Here is an 18,995-nt window from a genome sequence, read left to right as displayed (position 1 = left end):
TTATATTCCAAAGAGGAGAGAAAAAAAAAAAAAAAAAAAAGGAGTTTTCTCCTTTTGCTTGGTGGGATGCCTTTGGGCACAGGTAGCTGGTGGCCCGAGTTCCTGGCATGAAACAGGCACAGATAGCAACATCCTGAGTTTTCTCTGAAGCTGGTACATCAGCCTGACAACTTGACAAGCTGTCAAATTAGAGCTCCTGATGGAAGAGCTTACTGAGTTAATTCTTAACCCTTATTTTGGTTACATATTACCTGTTTGTGCTTAAGTATTAGAGTTGCTCTACAGACCATGATGGAAGGAAATCTGAAGTTATGGACAGGTTAAGCCTTTCTGAGTAGTGTCTAGTGTCTAAATTAAAAACTAGCCATTGGATGATGGGCTTAAATATTTGATACAATAAAAAGGTAAGTTGTTTAGCGTGGGGAAAAAAAAATCACTATAAAATATTCCTTTTGACATAGTTGTGTCCTTTTATGAAGGTTGGTTCTGTAAATTCCCTTGATGCTAGATCAGTGGGTAGAATGTCCATTGACATCAGCCTTTCTTCCCCAGGGAAAGTATGAAAGAATAAATGACTATCTGCTTTCTTTCTCAGCGAAGGCTAAGTGTTTGCTTCATGTTTTGTTTTTGTTTTTCAGTATCCATGTTTTTCTAGCAATTATGTGTACTGCGTATTCTAAATTTCACTTAAGGAAAAAAAATCCTTTCTTTCTCACGTAATGTTTGTCACATTGCAATAATAATGTTATTATTTTAAGGTATCTGTGGCTACACACTTTCATAACCTGAATTTGTAGAGAACTCTCCCATCAGCCTCTGCATTTCCTGGCTTTGATGATAATCACGTACAGGACCTTCGCCATCAGGAGGGAGGCTGAGTGACGGTCTTCATATATATATATATATATATATATCCATTTAAGATAATAAAGAGAAAGATGCTAATTCTAACCTCAGACATTCTAAGCATGAAAATACTGGAAGAAAACTTAACAATATCATCGTCATCCTGCCTAAGTGTAGTAATCTAGGACAGCGTCTGGAAATCAGTACCTGTTGAACTGCTATTCAGCTGTTTTACACCATTTTAAAACAGAGGCAGCCCAAAGGGCATTAGGGGCCACCGAGGTCTTGGATATGGTCAGCTAAATCATTGTACAGGATGTTTTATTTGTGCTAAAATGAGATAATGGATGAGAAGGTACTTTGAACATCTAAAAGCTCTGTAAGCATTAAGATATTATATAAATGTGAGTGAAACATTTCTTGGGGGTACAAGGATAGGGAACGTTTGAGAATTTCAGCTCAGGCTAATGCGTGCAATTTAGAATTACAAGCTGGAAAAGCTATGTTCTCAGCAGGAGAGGAAACCCATTGTTTAGATGTGTTTACAGTGTTACATTCAGAGGTTCAAAATGCTATTAGTACGGACGCCTGCGTCTGCCGGTGCCAGCTGTGAGGCAAAGACTCGTCCTCGGCCAGGGGTTGCCTGCACGCGTGGAACGGGTTGTGGTGAGCAGCAGCAGAATAGCAGCAGGGCTTCATTAGGGCTCGGTTTCCATTTCTTTTTCTTTAACGTCAAAGGAATGAAGATATGTGGAACTAGTATCACATGTAAAATGCTTCCAAATGAAGAAGCCATCGATCCAGCCATACTTATTAAGTGACACTGTTGGGGCCAAGAAGTATTAGCCTTCAACCAAGGTAACTTTCTAAGGATTGAGGAGCGATTTAGACAAAGCCCTGATGGTGTCCTACACTTTGCCCCAGGCAAGCTCTGATTTGGGCTTCTTTCTGGTGATGCGACCTGAACCAAGGACCTGATGTTTCACAGTCCTTGTCTTTAAAGCGTGGACGGTTTGTGTGCATCACATCAGATGGCCACCTCAGGTGACACTGGTCTTCTATTTAGATGAGAGCATTCAAAACTCGGAGACGTCTACATTATGAATGTCCTTCATTAACACTAAGCTAACTTTTGTGTAAAAGTCTGTATTTCTCTTACTATTTAAAAGCCTTTTTTTAAATTTCATGAAACTAGAAGCAGTATTTCATTTTTCTATAAGTATGTTCTATAAAAGGAGTTTCTATAAATGGTTTTAAGTTTCCTGCTAGGAAACTCATTCTCCTCTTTTCATAACTTTAAACATGTGGCTTCTAGACTTTATTAATTCCATTACTCTCCATTATTACTCATCTTAAGAGTACTTTGATGTCTTCTAAATAACACTCAAGATTGTGTATTATTAGGATTTAGTATTAATACTATTACAGCAACAATACCATAATATTAGGCAATGTTTCCTCCTTCTGATAGGATCTCCGTGTTTTCATTTCCTATCTCATCTCCACAGACCTGAAGCTTAAAGTTTGATCTCCGTGTGCTACAAGCACGTGAACACATTTTGTGCTAACGTGAGATAATAGGTGAGAAAGAACTTTGAAAATTTAAAAGCTCTAAATGCATTAAGGCATTATTATAGAAATGCAAGTGCAATATTTATTTATTAGAGGTGTGCAAACAGGCAAGCATTTCTGAACTTCTGAGCTAATGGGTGCAATTTAGACTCAGAGGCTAGAAAAGCTGTGTTCTCAGCAGGATGGAAAACCTATTGTTTAGAAGTGTTCACATCATTCCATTCTGCAGTTTAAAAAATGGATTAGTATTGAACTCAATTTTGGTTTTCACATATTTATTTGAGACAATCTGATGCCAGTCTATTGCCTCTGTCAGGCTACAAACAAACAATGGCTACAGTCTTTGCAAATCACCTGTTTCCAAGGCAGGAATTTTTCATATTGCTTCAACATTGAAATCAAGCATTTAAACACCACTCTAGGGTTAACTAACTGTTCACAAAGCAAACTATAGAGGTGGAAGGACATTACATTTATCTCCATTTAACAATAAGCCTTGGTTTCCCAAGTTCAGCCAAACATTTCCAAACATCTGTTGAGCAGACCTTCAGAAGGCGAAACTATGAGTGACTGTTGTCACCAGAAAGCGAGGTTTCTTGCTTACAGTGGTTTTTTTCAATTTCTGGTGAGTGCTCAGATACACAGAAGAAGTGGAGGGCTTTCTGAGAATGTGGTGGCTCCTGCTGATTATCCCTTAACCGCATTTTCCTTTAGCGAGTAAGAAAGCAACCCTGCACGTGGACTTCTGCATGTCCATCTGGTTAGTCAGGCACCGACCTAGCTACGCTGAGCCCCTCACCCACTGGGAAAGAGTCACAGGGACTGAGCTGCCCCTTGGAAGGAGCTCTCCCTTGTTGCTTGTTTACAGGGATTTTAATTGCTAATTCAAGTCTTTAAGGAGACCTGATTTTGTTGGTTAAGCATATCACTTTGGGGAAGAATGTGGCCCTGAGAGAGTAGAGTTGGTTGTTAAAAAACAAACAGACTTTAGAAAATTTATGAGTGTAAATGGCCAAAAGAAGAGTAAGAAAAAAAAGCAATTGAGCAGTTGAACAGTGGAAAAATCACATCCATAAAACCATTCAACAACTAAATTACCACGTATTTCATATTTTGACAGGTGAGACCTCTGAAATGGCACTGTTTTTAAGAGGTATGTACATGTTCACTTCTCCAGGATTTTTGGCTCCAGACTAGAAAATACCCTTAAAACAAACAAATAAATAGTGACAATTAACACAACCTGGAGTTGGATCCAGAATCCTTTTTCCTAATTGATCAGATTCCTGCAGAACTAGCTCTTTCTCTGCAGCAACAGCACCTTATCGAGCAACAGGATTTTAGAAAGCTTCTAAGGAGCTCTTGGGTACTGAAGGAGACATCAGTCCTCCACTCACTGGCTCCGCGCTGGGAGGTTGATAAGCACTTCCACACAGACCCTCTAGCTCACACACCCACCCACCTCCTCATGTAACTCCTCTTTCTGCTTTAGGGTCACTGTCATTTGGCCAGATTAAAGTTCCTTCAACTTTCCCCAGGGTAGAACCTTTCCAGAAAGGAATGTGTTCTGATTACAACTGATAGGAAATAGATCCACAAGTCGTGGCTACCCCTGGAAAGGTCGGGAAGACAGTGAGCTGGAGGGTTCGTAGATGGGCAGGAGGGTAATCAATTTTCTCTTTGAAAAAATTGCACTCTGTGGAGAAATTCTGTAAATGATATGAGCAGCTCAGGTAGGTGATTCACCTCTTGAAGTTGGCACAGTTAATAACAGCTAGTGCTCATTAGCCAACAATCCTTTCTTACCCAGGGAACAAAAGGGCTGAGGGAAGGCCCACGGTTCAAGGTGAAAACAAGCCAGTTGCTGAAATGCTGTCATCAGAGGACTTTAACTACCTATGTTAATCCATAAATACAAATAGCAAGAAATAACAGCTTTTGGGAGAAAAAGCTTTCAGACTATTGTAAAGAACATCAATAAAAAACAGTAAGGATTAGAAGGCAATACCTAACAAGATAAAAGAGGGAAATTATTCTTTTTTTTGTTGTCTCTCCTACATTTTCCATTTCCCTTCAATAAAAGATTCTCCATAATCCCAACATTGCCATACCCTGCACAAAGGATCCTGAGAACAATTCAATATTGAGAGACTGAACGGAGACATAATATCCCATGCCCTCTCTCTCCAGGGCATTTGCAGGCCGAACAGCCATGCTTTCCAGAACATTCTGTTCGCGTTTTCTTTTTGTATAGTATGGCATAGAATGCTTACCAAAGATTTTTAAAGACAGAATCCCAAAAACAGTTGAGAAAAATATTTAACAACCAAGGCAAAGCAATTACAGTCAAATTTTCACCTCCAGATTCTCATCTGAGGTGTGGGAGGCAGAGAGAAGCCCTCTTAACACATCATTCTGAACCTTGAATGGGGATGAAGAGTTGATCGTGCCAATAGTTGTCAACAAAACCATAGCTCTGCTTCCATCTGCATCCCAGGGGAAACCCGCAGAACAGATGGCCATCTGATGTGCTGGAAGGGCCCACGTTCCGAGCAGTGATCTCTGGACACGCGAGACATGGACAGCCATACCAAAAACATGGAAAGATCTAAACACGACAGGTCTCTCTTTCCAACTAGTTTTGTCAGGCAGCATTGTTATTTTCAGCTATTCACAAAGGAGGTGACACAAGTAATCCCCATAGTGCAATTCTGCACAAATACGTCAACTTGGGAGGAAGTTAACATGAGGGGCAGTTAATACTTCCTCCTGGATGCTGCCTTGTCATCCAACCAAGCTATACCTGGTTGTCTAGTCTTCTATTAATCACTTCCATGATGATTTGGTTCTCACATGGTATTACGGGGTAACGTCTACACCCGCAGACTTTCTGAGGGCAGTGAGACCAGCCCTAACTCAGCAATGAGGGGTAGCAAGGGTCTGTGTAGCTACGTTTCAGTCCCAGAAAGGTCTGTTTTCGTCTAGTTCCAGTGAGTAGGGAATGAAAGCTGTGGCATAAAATGGTAAAACTCCGGTTAGCTTCAGATAATAGGCATCCCTCATCAGCGGCTGGTCAACGCTAGAATGCATACTTGATATGGGTGAAAGGCAAAAACATCACAGAGGCTTTCGATACCTTACCTGAGCCATCTGCCTCTCCAGTTTTGATCGGGGAATATCATCAAAGTAGTTTTCATTTCGTCTCCTCCTTGCATCGCCCTGCATGATAATGTGAGGAACGTCTAGGGAGCCACCAGTGGTGTAAGTGCTTTGGCTAAGTGATGGAGACAACTGAGGAGGAGTGTGATTACCACTGGGTTCCTGAATGGAAATACATCATGAAGTAAATACCATGTTCTTGTGGCTAACCTTTGGTTTCAAAATTGTGAAATACTGACAAGACAAACTGCAGGGGTGGGGAGTCATTTTTGAATCAACTGTCAAGGCACGGATGACATCCCACCATTTTATGAATGGCACGGTCTAGCCCATCCTTTTCCTTCTAACGGATTTCAGGTCAAAGGTTTAATGTATAAAGAATGAGACTCTGTTTTTTTCAAACCAGCACTCTGAATGATTTCAGGGGCGGGGGGCTGGGCACCCCCTTGGCTACCGAGTGGAGTTGATAAGGGGGGAAACTATGTCTTCATGCGGACAGTGTCCTCACCAGGCTCATGCCGGGGTGAGAAAGTTAAAATGGGGCCTAGTGGGTCTTGATCCTCCATCAAGAGTGGCCTGGCGATTGGGCAGTGGAGAGGACACAGCACGAAACACAGCATGTCACACGCACAGACTGAGAGCAATGCATGTAATGACAGAGGATGTGTTTTGACGGCAAAGACAACTCAAGCTGAGGGAAACTGGTCCAGAGTAAGATTAGGGGTGCAGAGAGCTGGGCTCCGTGTTTGCAGGTCAGAGGGGACTGTCTCATGCTGCCTCTCCAGGCCACCTCTCTCCCCGATGTTCTGGACCTCCTTTGACAGATTAAGGACCTGCACTTTTTCTCGGGTATCTGTGTCTTTGATCAGTTTGTTGGTCCCCTGAATCTCTTCCAGGGAGCCAGAGAGAGAAGTTCAGAAGGGGACAGAAACAGTATATAGCGGGAACTACTCTTCTTGTGTCATCTTAGGATGGTTACTCTGATGGTGCCTTAATTTTTCCCCCTATCATGTAACAAAATGGAGGCAAAGAATCTGTCTTGTATAACCTCATCCCCCACCCTAATTTTCTTGAGCGGTTTCTCTGATTGAGGAAGAAAAATCAATCCTATTTCTACTTTCCACTCGCCTTCAAATATCCCAGTTCTGCTAGTACATCAGTTTCCCCACGGCTCCCTTCTGAAGCCAACTATCTGGCATTGTATATTTTCCCTTTTAAGTCTGCCCTGGACTCAAAATCTTGACTGTTCCTCGTCTGCCTGACCCTTTGCTGTCCTGATGTAGTTATGCAATTTGCTGAAGTCCACAGATAAGTGCCCTCCACTGGGTCTGGTGGCTGCTGGTTCCATCAAGGGGCTGAGTGGGTGCTCATTTATGATCGCCACCTTTCCTGACACTCGCTGGAAGAGAATGAGGAGCCAGGAAGTTCCGGGCTAATAAAGAGAGCAGACTGGGAACTCTCCAACTGGGCACAGAGATGCCAGCTTTTTGATGGGTGGTAGACAAATTCAGAAAACTAGTGACTGTCCACTACACTGTCCTGCTTCCATTTTGTCTGACAACTGCCTCTCGTCTTCTCTTGCTTTCTGGAGCCTTCCTTTCCTGTACATTGTACTTTTCTCTCCCTTCTAAGCTTTCTCTATAGTTTTTCTACCCCACAGGTCTAAAGTAGAGCTGCAGTGGTTTATTAAATAGAGTTCCAGTTCCTCTATTCTTAACTTTTGCAGTGGGTAAAGTTGGACAATTTTTTACTGCTTAAAAACTAAAAGCCCCTAAGGGTCATTTTAAATTGATCTTAACTGTGGTCTTTGATTGATTTTCTTTCTGTGGGTTTGAGGAATTTGACAGAAAACTCATTTCCTCTCTTGGTGTCGATGGGAGTGTGACGGGCATAGCGGGAGTGGTTTGTTGGATGTATATCTAAATCTCAAAAATATATACTTAACTGATAGAGAAAACTCAATCTTGTCTTATAAAACACAATCAAAAGTGAGTTGTTTTTATACAGATAAGGCAAGCCATCTGGAAAACAGCCTGCATTCCCTGATCCACATTGCTTCAGTCATTTTATTTTTGTGCACAAAATAATTTTTCAGGATAAGAGCAGAGAACAAAATAAAATGCTGGGCACTTACCCTGAGGGTGATGGATCGAGGGGGCTTCTGTGGTGGATCCTCGTGCAGTCTGTCTCCCAGAGATGCCAAAATGCGTTTCCTGTGGCCAATCAAATTGATTTTTAAAACCTGAAATTGAAATGACAAATAGTTGGGCTTAAATTTCAGTGGAGAAAAATAATCTCTACAGGTCTGAAATGATGGAGGAGATAAAAGAGGTCTGCACAAAGTCACCTCTACCCTGTGACAGACGTGCTGTGAAATCAGCTTGACTGCTCGGGTCCAGGGAGAGGAACAGCACGGTGAACACATGTGTGGCCCAGTCGTGGGGGAGACGGAGCAGCGGGCTCAAGACCCTTCAAACTCATGTTGCCCTGAGTCCCGTTCTCTTCCTGGCAGCTGCACCATCTTTCAAAACTCCAAGTCAAGTCTTACTCCCTAAAGCTGAACGCTCTCCAAGAGCTTTCTGTAGCTCTTAAAATAAAATCTTGAGTCTGGGCCTGACCCGAGGGTACCCGGAGCTGGTTGTCTTGCCTCCCTGGCCCTCCCCCAACTTCTTCTCATGGGCTTGCTCTCCCTCCCTCCACACCCCTCTCTTTTCCTCTGTCCAGGATGCTCTGTCACACTGGCCTCTCTTCTGTGAACATTCCATACTTTTTTCCCTTGGGGCTTCCACTCCTGCACACATCCACCTGGAACATTTCCCATCCCCCTCACTAAAAGCATTGCTTCCTCATCCTTATTATGCCTCTAACCCGTGACCTACGTTTTGTCCTCTGAAATAACTTTACTCACAGGGTTAGCTTCTGGGTACGCTTCTCCCCCAGGGAGGATCCCAAGAACTAGAGCAAGGTATGTCTTATCACTCAGTCCCCAAAGGCCCAAGGCTGCGCTTACAATGACAGGTGCTTAAAGAACATAAAGAATGAATGCTAATAGAGAGGGAGTAGCAAAGAAGGCTCTAACCCAGGACTGCCTGCTTGGGGGAGACGCTGGGTGTCCTCAAGAAGGGATTTTGAGTCTGACAGTGTGACAAAGGCCACAAGGTAGAAGAGATGACAGAGACTTCCCCAGAGCCTCGGTCCCCACGCTGATTAGCCTTTCCAGCCCCCTCCGCAGCCCTGTCTGGAAGGCTCTTGGATTTTAATCAGATTTGCCTGATTCCAAAGCTTTACTCCAAGGTAAACTATAAATTAGGGGCTTAGCTCCAAATATCGCTGACTTCTAACAACAACATACTACACACCCAGGTATTTACCTCTCCCCTGACCAAGTGTCATTACAGGCTAGAAAACTCTTGTTGGGTAACTAGTTTCCAAAAGGTACTACCCACTGAGTAGCACAATTATCCTCTCCCTTTTCGATTTGAAGAGACAGAGGCAGGCGCTCTTTGGACACGCATCTGGGTGCACCTTGAATTTTTCTTGCCCCTTTAGACATTCTATGTAGCCTGATTTATATTTTAACCTGGCATTCGTTCTGTTCCTTTCATCTGCTCCGCCCCTTGCCCGTTGATGACGGACAGGATGTGTTAATCAAGGTGAATGTCCACACGCAACACCTCCCTATGATTTTTATGACCTTCATCTTCCCAGGCTGATGCCTTCTAGAGCTTAGAGCTTGTTTTCACAAAGCAGGTTCTCGGTGACACAGACCGCTTTGGCTGACTTTGTACCTTCTCCCACCCTTTTATAACTGCTCCGGTCTGCTGAACCAGTGCTCACGATACTCAGGTTTAAATGACCCACGACTTTACATTTGAGCAGGTACTGTTTTCTGCATTTAGTGCCCCCCTCAAATGACCATTCTAAGCCCTCCTGGTTTCCTGTAAGCCTTTTAGCTGCAATAGGAATAACCAGGGACAAAAATATAGGCTCACTGTAAAAGAGCTTTTAATTTTGCTATAGCTGATAGTTCAAAGTCCTTTCATTTTGGAAGAATGGTTTCAGTGATTTATTTTTTAAATTCCTTATCTTACAGTTGTCCATGAAGAAGCCCATCTGCCATCCTCCTGCCCACTCACAGAGCCTTGTTGACATTCTGCATTTATATTAGCCAGCTGGGCACTTCACTACCTGAGGAGCTTGGCTGTTTTAGCAAATCTGCAATTTCACCATAAACCCCTTCTTACAGATGATTTATAAATATGCTAAGTAAGTGTGGTCCTGTGCTGATGACTCACAGAAAAATGCCCTTGCCATCTCTCTCTTTTTAAAACATCACGATCAAAGAATTCCTCCATTTTAGAAAAATACAATGTTAACCTTTTCAGGTGTATTTTGCAAGTCTAAAATCACTACATTTACTTATTCCTTTTTATTTTTATTCGCAATTACTTTGCCAAAGACGTCTCCAGAATATAAATTCCTACCCAAATTTCCCAGTGGATAACTACTAGTCTTGAAATATTGATGCTGCTACCTTGGACTGCTGTAAGGGGCCTGACAACAAATATCTTTATCGTAATAAAGACATTCAAAATTATCTTGACAAATACCTGACACTAAATCACAACTAACTGGTAAAGTGAGCTGCGGTGATCTCATTACTGCTCTTGGTTTACTCTTCTACAACTCAATTCTGGACAAATACCTGACTCCTTTCATCTCAGTTTTCTCAGTTATAAATTGGGGAAGTGAAGGCCAATCTCAAGTTGGGAAGATGAAGAGAACAACTGTGAGAATCACCAGAGTGTCTGGCACAAGGAACTACAACTGCAACCATGTGCTTGTTCCAGCTAGTGCATCCAATGGGTGCGTGGGAAGCCTGACCCCAAACCCAGGACTATGGTTGTTTTCATAAAGTTAATCATGTCAAGCAAATATGTGGGTTCTTCACATAAAGAGATTTGGGTAACCTTGGGGAGACCCTCATTGAAGTTGTATGTATGGTAGGACTGGGCCTGGTCTTCAGTGCTAATTTAATCTCAAAAGTGCATACTTTATCTCATGCACCTCATGAGAAGTAAACCCAGACAGTTGTCTACACTGGAACTTCAGTGATGCCATCTCTATAGTAACTACCCAGAAGAGGAGTGTTGGGCTCGTGGACGGATGGACAGGCACAAGGAAAGAAAAAATTAACAGAGTAATGATCCATGTGAAGAGCATTTTGGTAACTGTATTAGATAGGACCTCACAGCACAGAAGATACTGATGACAGCTACCACTTAGTGAACATTTGCTGGGCTCTGATTTTATGAGCCAGTGCTGCTAGAAACTGCACAGTGCACTATCTACATGCTATACATCTCATTTAGTCCTTAAAATGACACTATCCTTCCAATTTTAGAGATGCAGACCTTGAGCCTCAGACATTCTGGCACATAGCTAGCAGGTAATAGGGCTTGGATTTGCATGTGACTCTTAACCTGCTCTTTGCCTCTACGTTGCTCTTCTTGCTGTTCACTTTGATACTTTTGGTCTTAGCCACACTATTGGTGACACTGTTATGATGCTTCTAAGATGATGCTTTTTCTTTTGATTTATCATGTTCAAAGCATTTACATGGGTCTTGAATCTGAAAATACTATCGCTTCAGTCTTGGATGAAGTTTATAGTAGTGTTAAAGTTACAAGCGAAAAGAGCACAGGCAGGTACATTACAGCATTTCCTGTGACATGTGTGTATATATATTTATATATATATATATATATAAAACTAGAGGCTCTCAGCTATCCCAGATTCAATCTGAGTGGGTCAATTGTAGAGCAGTAGGAAGAGTGACATTTGGCTTTACAACTCTCAAGTTTGTAATAAGAAATACAATTAAGACAACAGAGAGAATACTCCAGAGAAAGATCATCATTAGGGAAAAGTAGAGTTGAAAAGTAATTGCGTTTGACTGGCGTGAGAATGGTTTTAACATTGATCACTGTAAGCAGGAAGAAGGTCCTGGTATTCCTTCCACCATCCCAAGGCACCTATCTCATAACCAGTCAGCAAATCTTTAGTTCTCAAATATTCCTATCAATGGTTATTACTGTTGCAAATTCTGTGTGGTGTTCACTACTGCTTGGGTGTTAAGTTAAATGGAGCTAAAAGAGGACCACAGTGGGAGTATAGGTAACAGTAACATATTTGGGGCTTTGGCAAGTCTAAGGTGTTGAGAAAATTCAGTTCAACTGAAAAAGCAACATGGAGTGTCATAAGTTCTCTGGTGGACTCAAAGGGAGAACTCAAGAGGGATTGGCTACAAGTATCTACATTGTCCAACCATTAGCAGGAAGAAAAATTACTATACACATGAGCATAAGAATAGAGTTGACTGCTGAGTTCCAATAGATAAGAAATAAAAGTTATTGCATGTTTTCCTAATGGCTTTTTTATTACAACTATCCTGAGATGTGTGGGGGAAAGGCAGGATTATTGTTGCAACACCATGGGCCTGCGGTGGCATATAAGCAGCCTTTCATCAGCATTGTGATTGCCACTAGGAATCTTCTCCAATATCAATTAACAGGACAACTTCAGAACCCCACTGCAAATCCTGGCAATAGGAGAATAATTGTGCTGATTGACAATGCTGTAATATTAATACTGTCCTTTATGTTTCTGTATCTGCTGAGGGATTTCTGCTAGATACCATCATCCCCCCTTGCACTGAGTAGCTCACATCAGCAACGCAGAAAGTCAGTATGGGCCTTCTCCTTTTATATTTAATGCTGTATAAATTAAACATGTTAAATTCAATATGATGTAAATTAAACATGCTTTCAAATTAACAACAAAACCGCTTTCCCATTGTAAAGACAGAAAATACAGAGAAACAAATAAGAGAACAAGGTATCTACAGGTTATTAGTGCGACATATATTCTTTCTTTTCCCCATGACTATATTTGTGGTGGTAATAATGTAAGTGCAATTTTTACCCTAATTTGTTGATGCAGCATTAAAGCTACAGAACTTTCCTACATATACATCTCTCAATAGACGTTTTAAGTAGCCCTCGATATTACAGTGTTGTGTTGAGATAACCATGTCATGATTTGTTAGCTATTCCCCTCACTGGTGGGAATTTTGGCTAGTGTTTCTTTTTGGGATCTCCACCAATCCACATGCTAAAAAAATTCCTATCATCCTACTACAATTTTCCATCGTCTCAGACACAATGTTAAAACCAAACCAAAAAATTCAAACTGCGGGGTGCAGACGGCCATGACAAGTCACACATCCAGTCTATCTCCATGGTGCATGCACCTCAATGCACTAATCCCTGGACCATGTCCTCCAGGGAAAAAGACAAATCCACAGGATGTGCCTCAATGTCACATTTTGCATTTGTTGTGTCCTGGAGTTCAGCCTTAGCTAATGAGGAGGCATAGGCACCAATGCCGAGCCTATGAGTGACTCTGGTTATCACAGCATGGAGCTATATCCTCGCATTTGCAGGTTTTTATGCAGGGAGGGATTTTATTTAAAAATTATTTTTATTATTAAAAAAAGATTTATTTAGTTATGCATACTAGAACTGGGGTCAGGTCAGAGGTGTCGGGGGTTGGGGGGTGTGTGAGAGGATTCACAAGAGACAGAATGGGGAGCAGAACAGGCAGACTGGCTGAAAAACACTGCTGAGGGGAGCAGTGGGAAGACAAGAAAGGTCTGCTGTGCCATGTGGGTCAGCTCCTTGGCTGGGGATTGAACTATGCTGCAGTGACTGCAGACAGCCGCATAGTGCTGTGCTTTAACCCACTGTTCTACCAGGGAGGGACCAAACGGAGGGATTTTATTTTATTTCGATGTAGGTGGTATTTAGGGTGGAACAGTTTTAGGGTTACCTTGCTTTTGGACCTCCCTTCCATTTTTAGTGGAAGAGTCTTCTTTTTAGAGATATTTGTCAACTAAGGGCTGTAGCTTCTGTGCAATTGCAGAGAGCTTATCTGGCTCTAGCATCGGTGTCTGAACAAAACCTTGAGTGTTTTGAAAAGTCCTAGTATTCTTAAATACCCAGAGTGGAAGTTGAATTGGTAGTTTATCTGCTTTGTTCTCAACTGCAGAACTAAAATTGCAATTAAATGTGAAGGATTTCGCCCCCCACCCTCTTGTAATAATTTCCAAACACTTTCCACCCAAAAGCATCAAGGCGAAATGCCTGTGTGTCATCCAATTTCAATTCCCACAATTCCAGAAATCCTTGGTTGAACTTACATCTGATTTTTGACTGTGACATTTCCTTTCTTGTTTTGCAGACTATAATAATCCATTTTTGGTATGGTTGATGGCTAGAAGGGCCCTAAGCAAAAAGCCATGTATTTGGTTCTTCCCCTAACTCTTCTAGCTAAATGATCCTTAACACAACTTTTCTGTGATATTTAAGGGATGATAATTTTATCGAACAAGCCATTTATTGGACATCTTTCACATATAACCAATATATTAAGCAATTAATGAGTAACAAAGAAGAAACAATATACCATCGTGGGTTCATAAATCAACAGGTCAAAAACATTTTCAAGAAAAAAGGATGTGAGAATATATAGCTATTATTTATATTTTTATTTATCTATTTACCCACCCACTCACCCATCCATCAAACTTCCTCCTTCCCTCCCTCCCCCTCTCTCTAGCTACCTACAATATCTATTACCTACCAATCCAATTATCTGTCTCTTTCTCTCAATCATATGCCTACACAGCTCTCCAGACTCAAAGGGATTTCTGTGGATTGAATGAGAAAGACTAAAAGAATGCTCTGGAATGTATAAAGTACTAAACAAAGGCATTGTTTCTCTTTTAAGTATAAAAGAAATGAAAAATTTTCTTATCCTACCCTTGAATAACCCTACCAGCAAAATTTTGAATATTATCTCTGTTACTAAACGTGCCACTATGGCTACATCTGATTAGATTTTAGATCAAGAACCACAGTTTTCCCTCTCCTCATCTCTCTCTTCTATTATCTGATTTTTTAAAAAGATTTATTTATCTATTCACACAGAACTGGGGTACAGACCAGAGATGTGGAGGGTGAGAGAATCACCAGAGACAGAGTGGGGAGCAGAACAGGCAGATGGACAAAGCACACTGCTGAGGGGAGCAGCGGGCAGGTCAGGAGAGGTCTGCCTCGCCATGTGAATCTCCTCCAGGCAGGCGGGAATCGAACTCATGAGGAAGTGGCTTTAGCTTCTTAGTGCTGTGCTTTAACCCGCTGCGCCACCAGGGAGGGCCCTATTATCTGATTTTTTAAAACTACAGCCAGACAAATATGTTGCATGTCTCCAACTGTGTCACATACATCTTTTTGCCCAAATGTACAACATGGGTGCAAAATCTGGAATTTCTTTGCCCTACTTTTCATGAGATTCTTGCAAGGATGAACTCAAAGTCCACCTAAAGCCTCTTTCTGTACACCCTGGAGTCAGCATCCTCCCTCTTTTTGAATTCTCTGGAGTGTGCAGCTTCCTTGTGCTGATCACACCTGACACACCTCCTGGCATGTACTTTCAGCTCTCTCCAAGTGTGTCTATGTCTGACCTGTTGAACTAGAACAGAAGTGCTAAAGGTCAGATCCACTGTCTCTGTATTCCAGGATCTCTCAAAGCATCTAGCACACAAATACACTTTCAATGGGCAAGCCTGAAAACTCAAATCTGATCCCTTATGGGGAGGAATAGACACAATTCTGTTCAGCTGACAGATACCGAATGAAGGAGGAGCAATGTACCTGAAAACAGGAGAAAAGAGCATCCAGTTCCTAGTCTTTTTTTTTTTTTTAATATTTATTTATTGATCTATGCAAGAACTGTGGTATAGGCCAGAGGTGTAGGGGTTGGGGGTGGTGGTGAGAGGATTCACCAGAGTGGGGAACAGAATAGGCTGGGGGGAACAGCAGCAGGTGAGAAAGGAGAGGTCTGCTGTGCCATGTGCGTCACCTCCCTGGCCGGGGATTGAACTCGTGCTACAGTGGCTGCAGATGCATCATAGTGCTTTAGCCCGCTGAGCCACAAGGGAGGGCACCCCCCTCTTGTTTCTTTCCCTTGCTACTGGGCAGTTTCCTCTTCCCTCTGAGTTTAGAGCTGCACTTCCTTTGCAAAGTCTTGTTGCTGGTGCTGTAAGATTTCCTCACTTCCCAATGTCTGTAATTTCTTCCTTGTACCTCCAGGACATCAAGTGACAAGAGCAGTCAGCAGTAACAACAGCAAAATACATTTTTCCAATTTTCTTTTCCTTCTGCCTTTAGTTATCAAAGCAAACTGCTACTCAATAAACTGCAATTAACAGTTTGTCTGACAATGCCATCCAATTACAACTGTGCTAAGTAGCACATGGGAGGAAAAGGGCTTCCAGCTCTTATTGCTCCAGAGATCAGCCAACAGCGAGACACACGGAGCAGTGAGTGAGGAGCAGGGCGATGTGTGTTTTCTGCACATGGTCTGTCTCAGTAAACAGGAAGTACTAATTATGAGGAAATGACATAATTGCATGGAGAGAGACCTTAATGGTATAATTGCTTCTGAACACTTAAAGGTTCTGGAGGTAAAAAAAAGAAAAACCCTTCTTTTATAATCAATGAGAATCTTGGGTTTATTTGTAAAGCTTTCTAAATTACCTCTTGATGAAGGTACTAATTTTCTGATTATATTTTCACATAAACATTGCTCCACAAGGTTAAAAGAAAGTACCAACAAACCAATCAATTTCTACCTAATCTCTCTGTATGTTACCTTCCAGTATAGGGGGCCACAAGGTAGGTTTTCATAGGAGCACTTTGGTTTGCACTGCTCAAAACCCCATCATTGGATTTATTGAAAGTAAAATTTGTTACAAGAGGAAAATGGAAAATACATGCTATATCTCATATCTGAAGTTATTCTTGGAGACGTGATAATGGGCCAATAGCATTTGAAAACTGCAAATCTCTCTGCAGGAGTGATACATAAAATGCCTGTTATCTTCAGAAATAAAAAGACATAGTTTTGCTGGTATTTGCTAAGTATGCAGTATATTTATGGCTACAGAGGTCATTTTCCAATTTTCTTTCAGCTTTTGAGATTAAAACTTATGATTTATTCTAATGTAAAACCAATGCACTCAGCAGTGCTAATGAAATTGTTTAAAACAATTAGTTATTAGCACATGCCTGCATACTATAACTTAAAATATGCAAAATACATGAATATACATATATTTATAGAAAGAAACTTCAAGACAAATTGAATTTCCAATTCAATTTGTAGTTAAGTGAGGATCTGGTTATCCAGCTTCTGGATGATAAATGGTCTCCTTTTCTGCTGTGTCGCTGCCTTTTTCTTGTTGATTAGCTACTTTAATGGCATATAACACCCTCCATCAGAGGACAGAAGAAAGAGGCAGTGAATTCAAACAAGTCAATTCTGTTTCCTGTCAGAAGCTCTGATAAACGAATTCAGTGTGGGAGGAGGTAAAAATCTAGCTAAAATTAAGGTCTTAAATATGCATCCATGACTTTACTTAGCCTAGCGAGTTACTACCGCAGTTTGGAATTGGATGTTCCACACATATTGGCCCAGATACCAGGGAAAAGAATACTAAGTATATTAGAGCAAAGTATTTCTAAGTAGGCAGATATTTTACATCAGAAGGTTCAAGGTGAGAAACAGCAGGATGGTACTGAGAAGTTGATTTTTAAATAACCCCTTTTCTTTCAATGGTTCCCTCCCTCTGCCCCTCCCCCCACATTTGGTTACTTGCTATTTTATTTCTGGAGGTTCATGCAACAGAATGAAAATGGGAATTACTATATATCCACAAGAATGGCGAAAACGAAAACTATTGCTAATACCCAGTGCTGGTGAGGATGGGTAGAAACGAGAAGCCTCAGATGCTGCTGGAAATGCAAACGGACACAGCCACATTTGGGGACTGTCGGTCCTCACATTCTGTCCGTAGATTTCTTACCATATGAGCCAACAAACCCAACTGTAGGTAGCAACCCAAGAGACATGGATACATATGTCCACAGAAAGATTTCTAAGTGAATGTTTAAACAACTATTCAAACATCTAAAAACTGGAAATAACCCAAGTGTTCCATCAATGATGAGTGGGTAAAAAAATGTAGTATCATATTCATGCAATGGAGTACTACTCAGCAATAAAAAGGAACAGACTGGCACTGACAAACTTCAAAACATGATGCTAAGTGAAAGATACAGAAGCTTACAAATTGCATTATTCCATGTAGATGACATTTCTAAAAAAATATAAAATTATGCACAGAGAAAGCATACTCGTGGTTGTCCAGGGTTAGAATGGGGGTGGGGACTGACAGCAAAGGCCACGAGGGAAGTTTTTAAGGTGATGGAAACGTTCTAAGTCTGGAGTCTACTGACGGTTGGACAATTGTGTAACTTAATACGACTCATGGAATTCTATTTAAAATGGCTGATTCTTAAGCTTGGGAATTATATTGCAATAAAGTTATTAAATATGAATAATGCTGTAAGAAAGGGCTCAATATTGTATTCAGTAAGTGCAGTCTAAAAAGGGCCGTTCTGGAAGGAAGGTTGTGATTCAAGTTGCTCCAGAAAGAAACCGTCGTCCTCCTGGATGTACTGTTAGTCAGTGAGTCCTAGGGGTGGATAACATGGAAACTGTAGAGTCCAGTGTATCCCTAGGGAAATGGGGTACCAGGGTGGCTGTATTCTAGATGCCAGTGGTGAGTAGATATTTCTTATTATACACATATAGTAAGTTAGTACTGACAACGTCCCTATTTTGAAAGTCTTAATGCTCCTAACCATGACACTTTGGGAAAATGTTTAAATGTTCTAAATGTCTCCAGAAAGTGGTTTATAAGTGTATGAAGACTGTTGTGATCACTAGGAGTCAATGAAGGGCTCCATAGGGACAACAGGTCATGATTGTGAGGCTCCTCAAGAAGTAGGCAAGGAGGTCGTATTCAAGGCATTCAATGAATCACATCAACAGAATGAATGGAGGCAGAATGACTTTCCAACCCAGAAAGAGTTAATGGAATTTCTGGCAATTTAACTATAACTTATCCAGTGATATCAAAACCCAGCTAAACCAAGAAGATCTGTGTGTGGGGTGGGGTGGGGTGGGGGGTGTGGGGGGTGATCATGTGGAAACAAGAAGAGAGGAGAGACTGAAGCAATGAAACAATGACAACTGGCAGTACTGTTGGAAGTAAGTAAGCAACTTTCATGTAATAGGTACGCCATGTCATGGGTGGGAGCCTATTTCATCAGACCTCATGTTGAGACATATGAGATTTCTTAAAATTCAACTTTCTTCCAATACCATGCACACCAGAAAGCAGTAATAGAGTCAGTTTTTTGGTACTCAGATACCAGGAATGGAAGCGC

General features: G+C 41.5%; 1 protein-coding gene across 10 annotated transcripts in view; it reads right to left on the bottom strand.

Moving 5' to 3' along the window:
• ANKS1B (ankyrin repeat and sterile alpha motif domain containing 1B) overlaps positions 1–18,995 on the bottom strand; it is a 755,486-nt gene that overhangs the window by 64,537 nt on the left and 671,954 nt on the right. For 8 of the 10 annotated variants that reach the window (XM_004675770.2, XM_012720251.1, XM_012720253.1 and 5 more), the window contains 2 exons: positions 7,712–7,819; positions 5,560–5,739 (listed from right to left, as the gene is read on the bottom strand). In XM_004675770.2, the coding sequence (XP_004675827.1) occupies positions 5,560–5,739; positions 7,712–7,819 (288 nt within the window). Of the gene's footprint in view, positions 1–5,128; positions 5,427–5,559; positions 5,740–7,711; positions 7,820–18,995 lie in introns of those variants that run through there. The other 2 variants (XM_012720259.1, XM_012720257.1) reach the window with 2 other exon arrangements.

This window comes from Condylura cristata, unplaced genomic scaffold (assembly GCF_000260355.1).
Source record: "Condylura cristata isolate star-nosed mole 26May11 unplaced genomic scaffold, ConCri1.0 scaffold00004, whole genome shotgun sequence".
In the NCBI taxonomy this organism is placed as follows: Eukaryota; Metazoa; Chordata; class Mammalia; order Eulipotyphla; family Talpidae; genus Condylura; species Condylura cristata.
Note: the sequence above shows the minus strand (reverse complement) of the source record. Positions and strands in the feature narration are given on the sequence as shown.